Raw genomic sequence first — 18,113 nt, forward strand, 5'->3', positions numbered from 1 at the left:
GCTGAAAAATTATCCGATATAGAAATGAAAGTATAGATACCTCTATTTAGTTTGTGATATTTGCTTTGTTTTTCTTGTATGATTCAATTATCAAGTTTCATTTTTAACACGGCTGGAAGTGATGGATAGATAGCTAGCTAATGTGACTGACTGACTGCGAGACAAACCACACCAATATCCATTAAATGAAACAAAAGAAAAATCCAGATAGCTACCTAAATACTATTTCAAAAGAACTTAATCATCAGCAGTAAAAGTTAATTAGCAAGTTAGCAAATTAACAAACGGTTGACTGATACATGATGAATCTGCACATCACGTGATGTACACTGATGCAGCATTTCACTTTCCTTGTACTTCTTTCATTGATTGTTCTTTAGAAGGATATCAGAATAATTGTCTGCTTAAAGCTTGGAGCTTTAAGCTTAAGATAAAGGCTATTATTGATTCCTATTGTTTCCAGGTGCCGCATTTTTACGCAGTTCCATTTTGCTAAAGACTACTACACACAAGGTAAGCAAAATCTCAACTACATTGTTATGTATTTGTCATCTTGTATTGAAACACCTGAGAAAGCTAAAACAGTGAAACAACCTCATCATATGTCTCATAACATTATTTAGGGTCAATGCAACACAACATACAGGGCAAGGCAACAAAGCAATTCATTTCATTTCATCAGCACAGAGGACACTGATTCTTCACTAGTCACATGCCTTTGCTATGATTTAATAAAAGGCTTGTGTTCACGGGGCATGTTTGCTTCTACATAACAATAAAACCATGGGTCTTGCTAGCAGGAGAAACATTTTTGTCTTTTGACATATGAAAATTATTACCTTTCTTGTCTCAAACACATCTCACAAACACATATCCTGAAAAGATGGCATATGCACAGGTGGGTAAATTGATTTTTCTTCTATTCTTCTTTTTTACCTTAAATCTAACACACTCTGAAAAATATCTGAGAGAAACAGTGCTTTGGAATTCCATTGCCCATCATGAGGTAAATAAATTGAATTTTGAGAGGCTGGGACGGAGTATGTAACACAATTCACAATGGAGGATGTACATGCTGATTCAATGGAGTAATTCAAGGTTAAAAGTATTTTTAAGACTACCTTCTTGTGTAATAACAATTTAAACTGAAAGATTATTTTATTTCAGAGAAATTTTAATAGAACTGATTACTTTTCTCTAGATTAATACAAAAGGACAAAGTATTTAATTATTTCTTCCCACTGGCCAGTGTAAGTTATTATCTTGTAGGTCTTCATAAATGATTGTAGTAATTTATTCTTTGGGGGTCACCGGTTTGTATGTCCATTGCTGTCATCATTATTATTGCCACCAGTAGTGGTAATACTTGGAGTTGTAAACTTCAAATTCAGGTTTGGTAATTTACACTACCACTACTTCCACTAGAAGATATCTTTTATAGAGTGATTACCACAACATAAACCATTTATCACACAAAATGAAGAATAAGGAAATGGGTTTGAACTAAACTTTAATAGAAAAGTATGTAAAGCAAAATTCTTAAGCCAACAATAAAAATAAATAGAAAATTAATGACTGGTGGCGATGTTGATGATTATCAAAAGCTACCTATAGTAAATTTAAGATTAGAAACTAAGGCATAGCAATACCAATGTATTCTTATAGTTATGCTTAAGTTATAGTTAAACTATCAATGGTCTTGCCTTTCATACACATAGACATCACATTTTTAATTTCATAAATTAGGTAGATGCTAAATTTACATACAAGCTTAGGCATCATTCTTCCCTGCTCCACCAAGTACCTCTGATACAGCAAGTCTATGAATAAATAATTCAACCTAATGCGAAATTGCAGATCTGAGAATAACCCTCCAGTGTAGTGAATCTATTGTCAGCATTCACAAATAGAGGCTTTCACTTTATTTTTCATTCTTCATCCTTAAAAGCATCCAAACATGTTTCTCATTCTGTGATTGTCCCTACCTATTGGTTCTGGTCATTAACTGCATACACCATAAGAATTTACTGACCAAGATGGAAATCATTGCTGTTACTCATTAATAGAGTTCACATATTCCAATTTAACATTGAAATGGCCTTTTATGATTAAGACTGTTCCACAGCACAAATGTTATCAAATCTGCTCAAAATAAAGGCTGAATGGCAGTCCCTTTGATATAAGGTGGTCAAATGATAAATTGAACCTAGAACGCAGAAAACATCTTTCAGAAGTATAGGGTAATCACATATGATAACATGAAGTGTATTAGGGTTAACACAGAGCACTGATGAGCACCCATAGGTCAGTCCAAAGGCTGTAGTGGTTAAGATATGTTAAGGGTGCCTAGATATGATGAGGCAGTTCAATACTTTGCAGTGGCCTCTGAAAGATGGAAATCCTTGGTAAAATCAGTGCTCCCTTTCAGGCAAGTATTGTCTACTGAACAGTTACTTGGAGAACTCTCATTTATCAGTCATGGGAAATATTGGGCTTCATGGGTACATCTGAGTTGTTCAGTACTTCCTTTTTCATAACACTGGATAGATTTAAAGTGAAATAACTCTGGTTTCAACCTCAAAAATAGTCTTAATGTTTTTCTTGACAAACAAGTGTGCCAATTAGTTGAATTACTCAAACTCTTTAGTAGATTGTGTCTTTCTTAATTCTCATGTCCTAGATATCACATCATGTTAGATCACTTAAATGATAAGGCCATTTTTATTCTAAATTGAACTCTTTTTAGGCTTTAGAAAGATAACATCTTTAAATTAAGCTGTAAATACAAAAAGCACAGGCTTTTAGGTCAAATCATAAGAAAGGCAAGATATTAAAATGAAATATTTTGAAAATTGGTACATTTCTGTGGTTTTGAAAATACTTGGAGCCCAACGACATAACCCAGAGAAGGAAAACCGTACCAGGAAAGATACAGTTAGCGGTCAAAAGCCAAAGCTCACTGCCAAGGATCAAGAGGACCGGATAACTGAATCTACACCTCTATAGCCCAGTCTCAGCAAAATATACATTGTGAGCTTCACAAAGCTAATATTCATGGTATGGATGCCTGTAACCAAGGCCAATGTGCAACAATTACCTGGTCTAATGAGCACAAATCCTCTGTGTGTGTGCGTGTGTGCGTGTGTCCATGTGCGTGTGCGTGTGCATGTATGTGTGTGTGTGTGAACAGGTGGATAGGGAAGAGTACAGTGTATAAGGAAAAGCTCTACTGGTGCAAACATGCAAGTGTTGTCAGTCTTTATTCCTCCTCAAGGTAAAGTGTCCTTCTGACAGGGCATGAGAGTGAGAAGAAAACACCTTGGCTTCTCAGCACCTTATCCAAATGTATTGAGAGTAATTGTTGAAATGCTGTACTGAACTGAAACTTCCCTCAGCAAGATAAAGAGTGTTCATGTGTTGTGCTCCTCACAACACATAAACACACACACACACACACACACAGACATATACTCACTCTACCTCTCCCTCTCTTCAGCTCTCCTATACTCATTGTGGCTGAACTGCTAATAAGAGGGTTTAGTGAACAAGCTGAGCTTTATTGGCACACAGCTGGGGAGGCCGTTTTAGGATTCAGCTAGGGGATCAGTCCACTGCACCAACTGTGCGTCTCAGGAGAGTGCTGGATTAGAGTAATAATGTGGCTGTACGTCCGCCACAAGCATCTCATTAGCACTGTTACACATATGTTTTTTCTACATTTACATATTGTACAACTTTTCTCCTCTGGAGCTTTTGTGAGTGTCTGTATATGTCAGATTCTGTCTCTCTAAATTGGTGGGGTTTTTTTGTCAGCCTGTGTCTCAGTATATTTGTCTCTGTTTTTCTTTGGCTCAGTAAGTCTGTTTGCTTCAGTGGCCCCTTTTCTCTGTGTGGGGGATGGAGAGTCATAACAATTAGACAAGTTAATTAATGTTTTGCATATTTGCTTTGTTTCCAGGCTCTCTAGGTGATTGTGTAGTACCAACTGCAAGGACCTTAGGTGAGGTTTAAATCTACAGGAGTCTGGACAACTACACTACTGAGTATTAATAACACTGGAACGGTTGTCCCTAAACAGGAAAGCCAGATCAAGAACTGTACAATGATCTAGCATTTTAAACAGGAGGCTTATATCCCTGTTAAGATTGATGCTGTTGTGCAGAGTATTGACCCTCTGTATTTCATATACTATAATACTTGCCTCAGATCAGAGCAATTGAAAGTTAATTTTGGGTCTTGAGTTTTTGCAGATATCTTTCTGCAACCAACAATGGAGAGAGCATGGACAGATCACATGATGCTATATTAAACGGTCTTTATCTTTTGAAGAGACACTGAGCCAGCGTCATCGTCATTATGAGCGAGACCCATAGTTATGGCAGCAATTAGGTGTATTGTAATGGTGGTATGAACACGGATATCATTACAACACAGGGATAAACAAAATTAAATTCAGTTTTAAGCAGATTTAAAAATCGCGTTTCAGTGTTTAAAAAAGAAAGAAAGAAAAGGATTTTTTAAAGCATCATACCTCGAACCTGTAGTAATGACTTGGTGAACGTCGCAATCACAGTCCCTGCAGATTAACCTGAATAATTGAATAACATTATCTGTCAGATAGGCACAGTTCTTTTAATTCCAGTAGCTATGCAGCATCTGATTGATACACGGCAGCAAGTGTAATCCCTGGTGCATTAGTATTTCACGCTGAATAAAGTACTGCTGCCCACAGCAGGACTGCGGTAGCTTTAACGAATGCTTGCTGATCTTGGAGAGAAAACAACGTGTATCATCTTGATTTTATATATTTTCAGGGCTGCCATTTCGCGTGGACGTCAGTTTGTGAAATTTCACCTCATAGGTTGAGCCGCGCGTTGATTTGCGAGACAAAAACGTTGGATTGGTTCCAGCGCTCCCCTGGCTGCCGGTGGCGTTGCGCACACAGTACACACTGAACTCGTGGGTCTGGAGATGCCAAGGCGCCTCCTCACTGCTATGTACTTAAATACAAAGCAGAAGGATCCGGTCGCGCAGACAGGAACTATCGACTGATCTCCAGGTCTCTGGCAAAATAAGGGAATCACTCGTCCCCTGTAGGTGTTCTTGTGAGAGTCGACATAAGGGATGTTTTGGTGATGGGTGTTGGAGAAGAACACCGGAAAGCTTCCGTTCCAGTGAAAATGAAAAGATATAGATTTATTACAGCTACAAATAAGTGCTGCCACTCAGAGCAAGTCTGGGACAAAAGATCGTAGAAAAGGAATAAGTAATTATACAGAGAAGCCGTTGGACGTTTACTTGTTCGACAGTGTTCGAGAGGATTTTTTTTTTTGTCACCTTTGGATTGTACGTGTTTTGCCCCGCTGAGGACAGCGCTGGGAGTAAATTATTTGGATTTTGGAGACAGTTCGCCACGTTTGGAAAACAAGCGAGAATCTCCTATTGTTAGTTCAGAATGGAAATTCCAGTTTTGTAGATTTTGATCTAATGATCCGCTTCACCTGTTCTTTAGTCGAACTTTCGTATTTATGAGATGGAAAAACGGCGACTCTACGGCGTCCTTTATTATCTGATGTTACATGCGCCTCTGTTGTTTTATGTGAATGGTAAGTAAACTCTATCAACTGTTGCAATTTTATTTCTCCACTGTTCCTCTCATAGTTTACTGGGGAAATGCATTTAAAGGAATTTGCTTTGCTATTACGTTGGGGCTGTCAATCGACCAACTCCTCGTCCTAACTTTGGGGCTATGTATGCAACATGATGTTTTACCTAAAATTGCGTTTTATTTATGTTTGACATGTTTTGTAAAACACAGGAAATAAAATGACCAACATGTTTTCATTGCATATTTTATCACATATCTCACTTACACAACCCATTCTGACAAAGCTAAGTTCAACACTTGCGTGTAATAATGTAAAAATAATTAAAGGTATAATCCAACATACACATATTACACACGCATGCTTTACGATTTACTGTTTCCTAATAAACGTTTATTAATGTATACATTTCTAGAACGTACATGATAATTCTGTTTTCAACAGGTTATATGAAGTGACAGCACTAAATAACGCACATACGCCCTTATTAGCCAATATGTGCCTTGCAGTTCTTGGTGAGTGTTAAAATGAGATGAGAGTGCTAACCTGTATCTTTACTGCAATAGATACAGCGCGTAGGCTACATGATACTCAATCAAAATAACCAGGACTCATTTAACGGCTTCACGTGACGGTGTCCAAAATGGTTGGGAAGAAAATGAAATAATGGCGCAACCAAAAAGTTACATGTAAACAAATCTAATTAAATTCCACGTTTGGACGTATTCTAAATTGAATCACTGCCTTGTTGTTGTTTCCATTCATTAGCCACTTTTACTGAAGTGCCCAAAGATGTAAGTGTCGGAGAAGGAGAAGATATTGAGATGCCCTGCGCATTTCGGACCATCGGATCTACGCCGTTTTCCCTGGAGATCCAATGGTGGTATCTTAAGGAGGCGGACCCAAGAGAACTTGCACACGAATTGCAAATTAGTGCCCCAGCGAACAGAGCAAAGGTAAATATGTTATCCACGAGTGACTGTTGCCTCGCCAGTTTTGCAGAAGGTCCATTGTAAGAAAATTGGTGCGAAACGCCCGCTGCTTCAGTGTTCGGGGTCAAAATATGTATCACATGTTAAATGCAATGGACACCTACTGTCTGCGGATTCTTTAATTTGTGGTGCCGGCTTTTTTTGTGGAAAGGGCGGGGGTGAGTGGGTGGACTGCCACTTCAGAGCAAGGGACGCTCACTGGACAAATTGAGACAATTCCTGTACGATACGGAATCCCCCCATGTGGTAGATTCGGAAGTTCTGTCACGTTGCACCAGCAAGCTAACGCGCTGTACGCTTTGGATGCAGAATAATTCAGTGATACTAAAATTAAACCCATAGATGCGTACAGTGTAGCTATGTCGCTGTGTTACAGTGGTGTATTTAGCCTATGTGCACTCTTGAAAGTACAGGTTCTTGCTCGTAATCTTTGTCACAGTTAGTCTTAAACTGTTGCTGTTCATGCTACTAATGTGATCAGTCAAGGTTGGCAAGCACTGTTTGGTTATATGTTCGATCCACAATAAGTAAAAGCAATAAAAAATGATATGATTAAAAATTTGAATATCAAGTTGTGGGTTAATTTTAATTGTTCGGGTAAATAAAATGTTTCGATTTAATATGTTCCGATTTCCGTAATATTTTCTACACTTTCTGATTTCAGGTTGCTCCAAGGGATGCTACTAAAATAAGTGTAAGTGATTGCATCTTCGTGTCCTCTATGCACTATTGTACAGTTGACTGGAATAAAAATCCAGGCAACAGTGTAACACCGGGGAAATTTGATATTAGATGACATCACACTGCTACATTCAGGTGATGATTGCGCTGCAGGTCCACCGGAATGCAGCAGGAGAACGCGTGATGATTTTGACAAATCCCACATAAGCACAGTGACATTTATAAGGTGTTTTAAACATGCTCTGAAGTATTAATTCTGCTACATTGTTTTATATTCTCTAAATCCGTAGTAATAACTGATTGAGTGATATTCAGCTGCTCAGCAAAAGACAAACTCAAGTAAAGGAAAACACTTTTTGTTTATGTTACAGTATTGCTTTTGTTCGTTATTAGCATCATGTAGTTGATATAAAAATTCTTCAGAGATATTTTAAAGCAATGTTGTTTGCAAGACTCCATAAAGTTATTAAGTATTTGTCTATAACACAAAGGGTAATTTCCATTGTGGGACTGAAGATATACTATATTTATTATCATTGTATTTATTATTTAGCATTCTATTTGTGTTGGGATGAAGTGCTTTTCATACAAATGTCAAGCAGAGAGTACTGACCTTTTGTACATATATTTCAGAAACAGAGGGCTTTGATATAATTAAGAAACAGAAATGGTGTTTAATGTGTATATACTACAATTCTCTCCCTCTTCCCTGGTGCAGACCGTCAGGGTACAGGGCAATGCCATTTCTCATAGGCTTCGCCTCTCTAACGTGCGCAAGGTGGATGAGGGGGTGTATGAGTGCCGGGTGTCGGACAACAATGCCGACGAGACTCAGGAACACAAAGCTCAGGCCACTCTCTGGGTGACCCCGCGCGACGGCATGGTGGCCGAGGAAGCCGTCTCACACATCCAGAACAGGTGGCCACTGAGGAACAGCAACAGTGTACTTGGGGGTCGGGCCACCTCTGAGCCAGGCCAGCGAAAGCTCCGTCCTGGCCACATTCCTGACTCCACAACGGCTGGGGCCTCTGCAGCAAAGTCCTCGGCGTCCCCTCGCCCCAGCAATGCAGCCATTCTCCGACAGCAGCATGGAGCCGGTGAGTCACAGAGCTACAGTGACATCTAGCGGCCACATATGGATGATTTTTATGTGTGTGTGTGTGTGTGTGTGTGTGTGTGGTTGTGCATACATGTATTTCCCAGACCTTTCCAAATCAGACCTTAACATTGTGAGCTGTGATTATAAACCATTGCAGCATTTACACGTTATTTTTCCTTTAAATATGGAGAGGGAATTTTTGAGAAATCTATGTTTCCAGTGTATGCTGGACCACCTGTGGATGTTTCTTACAGTGGAACTCTCTGATGGCACTGATTTCCACAGATTTGCCACTGTTTCAGCTGCTATCGCCACTAACACTAAAAGCTTGGTGACACCTGATGATGGAAAATATGATGATGTGGAAAAAGAGTAAAACACTGCCAGATAGACAAGTGCAGGACGTAGGGAACTTGAAAGTGTCTTGGCTTCTCACTGATGCTGTCAATAGGGTGTCGCCTGATTTCATGTTTGTAATACTACTACATCTTTAAATCTGTGACTGGCCTTCTCATGAGCTTTTGATGGGGTCTATGATTAGTCAAGGAGGTCCTGAATTCAAGAATGATGAGAGCTCCTCTGTAGAACATCTATCCTCACACTCTAATTGAAGGAGTCAGACCTCAGCAGACAGTCCCACCATATTGTTACTGGGAAAATAGCAACAGACAAGCCTGTTTTTTTTCTGCAGAGATCAATGAAGCAAGTCCCAGAATAATTGTATTTTACAGCCATTGCAGGAATGTTTAATATACCATTCTGGCAGATTAGACGTATGTCTTCCTCTGTGGTCACGTGATCTCAAGGGAAAGCAGCAGGGATGTGCATGGCATTTGTGAGCAGGGACATCTGTATGCAGCTTGGCAGTGGTGTGTACTATCCTGGTCAAGCCTCTAGCATGTGTGTGTGTGTCTGTGTGTGTGTGTGTGTGTGGGGGTGGGGGGGGGGGGGGGGGGGGTGGTAGCTCCCAGGTGAGCATCTTGCTGTGGCTTAGTCACCAGAGTCTGTGTCCATCTGCAGCTGGGGCAGCTGTGTGCAGTGTCCTAGGTAGGCTTAGCAGATGGGATGGGAGGAGCTGTTCCCATGTGGGACTCATAAGTTGTGGCTAAGCACATAGACAAGGCAGTCCCTCTACATTGCTCTCCTAAAAATTTGAAAGGGCTGTTGATCATATGGTCACTTCAAGTTTTATCTGAAGGAATGAATATCGCACTAGGTAATAGGATTGTGAAGGTGTTAAACTGGACATGAAATTATGTTGTCTGAATGGATAAACTCTTATGTGAGATTACTCTGGTCAGACATTTCACTGTTTTGTTTTAATTTTGCAAGAGTTAAGAGTGGGTCAGCTCTGATGCCAGTAGACCACATTTTACTAACAAAATCTGAAGGCAGAGTCAGATATCCTCCCAGTGAACCTAGGATAAAACTTATGACTAATATTCTTGGCATGGAAACACTGCTGCTGTTTTGGCAATAAACCTTTTAGGAAATATTGCATGTCATACTGCTGCAAAATTAATGAAATTCAGGGACACATTGTGTGTGCTTTGTCATCCATATGTCATATGTCTGAGCATGACTGTAATCCTTCTCTCAAAATTTCCAAGTGAGACTGAGCTCTTCTCAGCAACAGCTTGTAATTTTGTGCCCTGTTTTTCCCACCAGCCCAGTTCTTTTTACTCAGCTACTAAATGGAGCCATAGGTTGACCTGACTGACAATGATAGGATCTGTTCACCTGGACTCTTTTTTGGATGTCAGAAAACATCACCTTTCACATATGCATGTTCTGAATTCTCCACTTTGATTCCATGGCATCTAAACAGAATAGGGTTTAGGTTCTATGTTCACCCAGGACAGAGGGTTGACACTTGTCTATGGATATGAAAATGCTCCTTTTTTACCCTCATATGCACAGGGTCAATCATTTTCAGTCTGACAAGTCACTGAGAGTTTGCCATGTGGTAGGTCTACTTGAACTATTACCAAAGTAAATCAAATAGGACAAATGGCCACCTGACACTTTTATATTGACAGAACCCTGCAGAATTTGTTGTAGCTTTTAACTGAGCCCTCTGTGTATTAGTCATCAGATTTTGAAGGTTAAAAAGCCACCTGGCAACTTGAAAATATTGCCCCTTTCAACCTGGTGCTCCAGGAAATCCAAACAGTCCTCCAAAATGCATGTATCTGTCACTCACTGCAATGTCATTTTAGAGAGTGGCCGAAACCATTAATATTAAAGAGGAAATGCTTTGGGTAAGTGGCAGATAAGTCTGTTTCTCAAAAAACAGGTGTTTCACATTCCCTCTCATATTTTCAAAATTCATTGGATATTTGTCAGGGCTGAGCAAGGACTCAGACGTGGACCACGGGAGCTTCAGGTTCCAAGCGGGCTCATTGATATCGTCAGGCAAATCGCGAATCAAAAGCAGGCAGGGTCGAAAACCGGAAGGCAGTCCGTGGACAAAAACAGGGTTGGGAACAGGAGCAGGCAGGGTCAGGAACCGGGCAGGCAGGCAATCAGGCAATCATGGCAAGGCGGCAGGCAGGAACAAGGTCGGTACACAGGCGAGGTCGAAAAACGGGAAAGCAAACAGGCAGAAACAGCAGCGGCAATGAAACAGGTACAAACACACTGCAACGAACTAGCAGCAGGACAGAGACACACAGGGCAGATATAGGGCAGGGCAGACGAGGGGATGGGATGCAGGTGGGCAGGCAGGCAGGTGAAGGCAATCAGGCCATCAGGCGGGCGGAGACAAGGCGGGGAGCGGGACAGGGCTAGAACACAAGGAAGAACAAAAGCACATGGACCGGGGAAAACAAAAACACCACAGCTAGGGGGCCGCAGTACTGACAATATTTTATTGTCTCGTTGGAATAACTAGGTACCGGTATGTATGCCACTTCAATAAAAATACACTGCCAGCTGTACCAGAGAGAACTAAATACCCAGTTTGACAGTTCACACAAGTTATGAACACCACGTAAAGGTACACTGTCTAAAATACACATATTTTCTGTAATGTTATCAATTGTCAGTATCCATTTTTCATCATGCTTATTAATAGCCAAGTCCCATCAAAAAGTACTTTATTTTTCATTCATAATATTTGCTTCTAACTGCATAGTTCACAACATCTTGGTAGTTACATCTTATGTGTGTTAGGTTCTGTTGCAGAGGTTCTGTAGGAAATAAAATTGATTGTGGACTGCTGACTTTTTACTTATTCCACAAAGATCAGCAATAATGGTTTTATAAAATATAATCCAAACTCTGGGCAATATCAGGGAAAGATCAGTGGCACTAAATTAACTATCATCCTGTTTGGATTACACTTAAAACAACCTTTCAAATATAAATGACTGCCTTGATCGTGATTATATGCTTTGTATAGGAAGCATGGACTTGTATTATTTGATGCATCTATGTATGTTTGTGTTTAATTGTCAAATGTCCAACTGATCGATCCCATCCATTCCTCATCAGTGATTTCTCTGCCACTCTTTTGAAGTGATTGATGGAAAGAGACATGCCACCAACGTAAATATTAGTATAGTCAAGTTTTTTGTTCTTATAGTCAGTATGATAAGTAATGTAAACAATTTATTTTACCTTTGTGGACTGGACATTCTGTAAATCCTCTAGCAGCCCAAGGCTTTTTGTGCAGGCTGTCCAAAGGAGGTGAGCAATTATCAGCGTGTCATGGATTAGACTTTGTGTGAACTGTGTGATGGTGCTATGAGAATGTCACAGAGGAGAGTGTGGATGTTCTCGCGTGTGTTCTCACTGCTCCTCTGTGTTTGCTCCTCTCTCTTGATTTAATTGTGCTTGTTCGTCCGTGACTGTGCCTTTGCCAAGCACTTTGCTCAGTGTAACAAGTGACAGAGGCAATGGCCACATGAGGGGAATACTGGCATGCTGGACCCCCCTCTGAGCAGGCCTTTGTACAGCAAACTGACTCATCAGTAAGTGCTATTTACGTGCACTGGGGGTTGGGGGGACAGGACAAGATGATGAGACAACTGCATGGATCACAGAGATCCTAAGACAACTACAATGGTCCTCAGGCACCATTATTTCATTTCTTTCATGTGCATTGGATAAATAATGGATTCTTAATTTTTTTCATTGCTTTGTGCTTTTTATCAAGTGTGTGGGTTTTCTGGCTGTTTCCTGGACACTGTAGGTGGTAAACTTTCCTTCAAATTATAGATTCAAGACTCAATCCAGCAGAGTGGGAGGATCAGAGAACCCTTCATTAAATAACACATCAAATTGTTTATCTGATTCTCCCCTTTTTAATTAGCGGAACACAGCAAAGATTAACATGAATGCAGGGATTTTCTTAGCTCAGTGTAGTGAATAAGCACTGTTCCAGAACACTGCTGCTTTTCATTGTTGTTGCTTTCACTTGCTCAGCTCCCACCTTTTATATTTCCTTTTAAATTTTCTTCTATTTTGATTACTCCTATTTTTCCTCTGCTTTTCTTCTTATTTTCTCTCTGCCCCTTTCCTCTCCATCTTCTTCATGTTATGATTCAGTGCCACTACAGGCAGAAATATCCCTCCTATATCCTCTCTCTGCCCTGGCTCAACAACCCTCTCTTTCTTTGTGACTGCTGAAATCCGCTAATCAAGCTGGGTAAGAGCTTTGGCTCCACAGTCCCCAGGAGCCATTGTAATGCTTTTGACACCACAGAGAGCACACCACTCCATCCAGGTGTTCCTAAAGGCAGAGCTTAGCTGCCTTTCTAAATCAGGAGCTTATCAGGCGAAAAGATGACAACCCCAGTGGTGACTTCCAGCTCCTACCTGCAAGGCTATATTCTGTGGATCATAGCATTGACATAGATTTACTGCTAGGGACTACAGTTTAGCCAATGAATCTGGGTCACACTGTCCATTTTGCCCTCCCCTTTCTTTTTTCCAACCCTGGATTTTTCTGTCACATGGATGTATATGTGCACCTGAGGCATTGTGACATTTCCCTGAAATGAGTAGAGACTATCTTATCAGGGGACAGTGTGACCCCCAGTCTGCCTGGAGCCCAAGGATGCAGTAGAAGTGTGATCATGCCAATTAATTAATCAAGAATGTATGAATAGGGGTTGGATCCTCACTGTTGGTGAAGGCTTCATACCAGGCCAAAACTTGTGTTGAGAGTGAGAGAGATTAAGATGGACAGATAGAGGAGGGGGGGAAAGAGAGAAATACAGTGATGCAGTTGCCCTATGGGATCTCACTGCCTTTCAGGGTGAGCTTCAGTGTTCACATGCATAGGTGCACATGTACGTCTGTGCGCAGTAGTGAGGTATATTGGACAATGAGGCTGAATTTAAGGGTGAGAGAGAACTGCTGTAATTGCAAACAGTGTCCCTTATCTGTGTTTGCTCCAGCAAAATCAGTGTACCTTCCCTTGATGCAGATTAAATAATGTAATAACTATCACATGTAGTCACAGGTTTGATGGAACTCCACCATGGCACATACATAAAACCAAAACCATTTTGGTTTAGTGTCTTTTCATTAACTTGGATAAAATGGATTAAACAGCTATCTGAGTGGAGTAATGTTGCTGATTCTATCATTAGAGGCTGCCACACTATCTCACGGTTAGCTACTATACATTGTGTATTTTGGGGTGTGGTTCAGCAAAGACTTCATTGCAAATATTTTGCTGTTGCAGGAAGTTTATTGGCAGAACAGACTGTTTTATTGTACTGAACTGTCAGGGATTTACAGACAAAATTTTTGTATTTAACAAGGAAACCCTCCAGAGAGATCAGCAGATTGGTAGCCTTTGCATCAAGCTGGAATCTTTCAGATTAGGTTCTCGCAGCACCAACCCATATGGCATTTACAATAAACTGTAAGATAATCAAACTAAAATGCAATAAAAGATTTACTTTTACCTACATCACTGGTTCAACTGGCCAGCCAAGCAGTCAACAGTCCTTTCTCCACATGGAACTCCATTTTAGTTGAGTGCTCTGAGGTTTTGTGCTACTGTTGTAGGAGGATAATGTTTGACATCATGAAGCTAATGTAGCTAATGTATCTGTCAATGTATGTATGTATCTGTCAGTTTCTCCTCATTATCATAAGAATAGAGAATGTGTATGTCTGTAATGCCTACTTTGTTTTTTTCATATGGATTTGGGATATTGTAATTGTTGGCGGGGGGGGGGGGGATTTATTACAAGGTTTTTATGGCACAGTCAAAAATGACCATGCAAGACAAGGAGAGAAAAATAACAGAGCAACAACTAAATTAGGGAGGACATTTTCAAGCTGTTGTCTGAAGATTTAAGGTGTTTTCATATGAAGACTTACAAAACAGATGATGGTATCTACATAGTATAGCTGAAGACAGACTGCATCACCAGAGCCACATGATGGACATAGGCTATCAGTTTTGACTGTCTCCAGGCTTTTTCAAATAAACACCTGTCATCTCTGGCTAGGGGAAGAGTTTTAAATTAGCTGCTGCTAAATTAGCTGTTGTGTCTGTCACCACATTATGGCCCTCCTCACTTGTACAGCAATATGTGTCTCTGTCAGTGTGTGTGTGTGTGTGTGTGTGTGTGCATGTATGGGGGGAACCTTGTTTATTGTGTTTACCATATTCAGGGCCATTACATATATTGATCTTCCTCCAGAAAACTGACCTACCAGATAGAGTGAAAGCCATGTACTTTACCCAATTGTTTGGGTATAGTCCCCTTCTTGCCTTTTCACCAACTAGAGGTGATTAAAGATTGCTTTATGACAATAGCTCTTTTCTACATTACAAGTGTAACTGTACATTACAGGTGAACCAACACCAACCAAATGATTTGGCAGTTCTCACTACCATCAGTTTGCCTGACAAAGATGGCTGCTTTGACAGTCAGTATTGTGTTTATTTTTACAGATGATGAGATGAATTCAATTTTAATATTTCCTATACAAATATCTGCTGGCACATTTTCAACCCTTCTTATTGGCATACAAACACAGTTGCCACCAGATTAATGATACCTACTATGATGCATAAGAAGAAACTTGAATGAATAGATGAAGAGATGAATATTCTTTTGATGAGAAATCCAAGATATTTTTTTTTTTAGCATTTTGGTTACTATAGCTCTGCCACAAATCTATTTTCATACTCAATTTGGACATATTAAGAGAGTTATGTAAAAAACTGATGTTTTTAAGAAGGCCAACACTGTACATTTGCATTATTTTCCATCCTCACTCTGAAGCTTAATTCTAATTGATTCAGAATTCATCAGATGAGGTATTCTGTGAAAAGAAAACATCAAAGAGGGAAATATATCTCAGTATTCTTATCCTTTCTAAATTGTAACAAAAACGATGACCTAATGATCTAACATAAGAAATTCAACCCATTTAATAAATGCATGAAAATACATAACATTTTAATACTATCAAATTTGCCAAAAGAAGCAGCTCATGTTTTATGATATTTATTCACACTCCCACAATATTGCTTTGACACTGAGCACATATTCCCTGTAGTCTTTTCTGGGGGTCAGACATTTCTCAGAAAGGCTTTCAGGTCATTTCTTTTGGTAGAACTGCTCAGGTTTGGTGGTTCTCTCTTATTAGCTGTTTTCTTGAGGTGAACCACAACTGTATTGCTGGATTGAAGTTGGTGATTGAAATTGATTGTCAGGGCTCGGGCAAGGACTCAGTCGCAGACCACCGTGCGTAGATGTCCGGGCAGAAGTAATCTGATGAGCAGATCGTAAACAGTATACGGGCAGGGTCGAAAACCAGAGAGGCAGTCCGAGGGAAAATCCAGGAGAGGGTAAACCGGAACAGGCAGGGTAGAACAACAGGCAGGCAGAGAGATCGGGCGAACAGTACAGATCAGCAGGCAAAAATCAGGTCGAAAACGGAATAAGGCAACGAACAGGGAAAATTGCGGGGAAGAAGACAGTCAGAAGATGAACTGCTACGAACTAGCAACAGGACAGGGAAACGCAGGGCAGATATAGGGCAGGGCTGACAAGGGGATGGGAAGCAGGTGTGCAGGCAGGCAGGTGAAGGCGATGAGCAATCAGAAGTGCGGAGAACAGGGCGGGGAGCAGGGCGGGACTAACACAAGGAAAACAAAAGCACATGGATCGGGAAAAAACAAAAACACAACAGCTAGGGGGCGGGAGCACTGACATTGATGTTGATTTTTCCTTCCAATAACTGATTCATTGGTGTCTACAAAGTGCACTTTGGATCATTATGTATAAAATGTCACCTTTTTGAACTAAGCTTTGCCTATTACCGAAGGGAACCAGATTTTTAGCCAAAATGTTCTGGTACAGTATTTTAATAATGAATATTTCATTTTAATCAGACAAAAGCACTAGGACGAGAGGATAGAAAATCAACACCAAAACAAAACAGAACTGCCTCCATATTGAGGGTTCAATATTAGCTTCACATTTTCAGCATCAATCATGCCACTAATGGCAATGGCCATAAAGCGGAGTATTTCTTTCATCTAACCACAAACCATGGTTGCAAGTGTTATTCAGTCACAGTTTAGTTTGTCCAGCTTGTTTTTTTTTTTGGTCTGTCTTTTAGACTCTTCTTTATTAATCTGCCATGAACTGAAGGTTCATTCAGTCAGGACACACTATCAGTTTTGACATGTATTTTGGATTTGAATTTTAAAGACATATTTTTACATGTAGTTGCCCTTGAGTTTTCCTTCACAGATAGTATTCTCACAGCATGTTGTCATGATATTTCTTGCATCCTATTCCTTATTTTTGAGCATCACCTCCTTTCATACCTGGTGTAAATGCTAACACAGCTTTTTGAAGCTTCTGTGAACTTCTGGAATATTTTATTAAAATCATGACAGCTTGAGTCTGGATAACATTTACAGTTTTTTAATACAGTCTTATTAGTGCAGTCTTAGGCTGTTTGCATTGTTGGTTATGTTAACATTTTTTGTTATAATATATCAAGGCTATGAATGAATTTGGAAGGAACCATGTGTGTCTGTTGTAGTATTAGTACAGGTTTTGTTGTTTTTTGCCCTAGAAGCTATTCACACATACAGACTGGTCTAATGTCTAATGACTTTTTTTACCAGGTCCCAGACTCATCACCACAACTGATCCTCTCATGTACATCTCCCTATTGATTCTGCAAAGGCTTCTTCCCTTCTTAGTAGCCAACTGATGGACTCCAACCAAACACCCTGCAAGGTTCTCACTAAATGTACCAAACAGCAAATGGAAACATATACAGTACATAAATATACCCATATGGCACACTACTGAAGCAAAGAAAAGAAAAGAAAGACCTTTGGAAAAGTAATGATGATCTTCTAACTGGGACTCATGGAAGACTAGGCTTATAGCTGGGTGTAAATGAACTGTATAAGAAGCATGACAAAAATAAAGGAATCTATGTCAATTCAAGTTTCACATTTGTGTTAAACACACAGCCAACATACACAAAACAATGCATTGAGTTTCCAAATACTAGTGTCCGCCCTGCTGTGTGCATGGCAGCCATACATTTTGTTGTATGTTTTATTATTATTAATATTATTATTGTTATTATTATTATTTTATTTTATCAGCTGTTTTTTTTTTATAAACAAAAAACAAAAACAAAGAAAAAAAAACAGTTCTTGTCCTTTTTGCACGAATCCTTGAGTGGTTAGCCATTTCCTTACATTTCAGAGACATCTATAACAGGTTT

At 39.9% G+C, this 18,113-nt stretch overlaps 1 protein-coding gene across 1 annotated transcript; it reads left to right on the forward strand.

The window, feature by feature from the left end:
- The first annotated feature begins 5,471 nt into the window (after positions 1-5,471).
- On the forward strand, positions 5,472-17,848 carry LOC118782385 (V-set and transmembrane domain-containing protein 2B-like). Its single transcript, XM_036535714.1, has 5 exons — positions 5,472-5,606; positions 6,375-6,562; positions 7,263-7,292; positions 7,998-8,376; positions 17,497-17,848. The coding sequence occupies exons 1-5, from the start codon at positions 5,534-5,536 to the stop codon at positions 17,583-17,585; spliced, it is 759 nt and encodes a 252-aa protein (XP_036391607.1). The 5' UTR covers positions 5,472-5,533; the 3' UTR covers positions 17,586-17,848.
- The last annotated feature ends 265 nt before the right edge of the window (positions 17,849-18,113 follow it).

Source organism: Megalops cyprinoides, chromosome 8 (assembly GCF_013368585.1).
Source record: "Megalops cyprinoides isolate fMegCyp1 chromosome 8, fMegCyp1.pri, whole genome shotgun sequence".
NCBI classification, from domain to species: Eukaryota; Metazoa; Chordata; class Actinopteri; order Elopiformes; family Megalopidae; genus Megalops; species Megalops cyprinoides.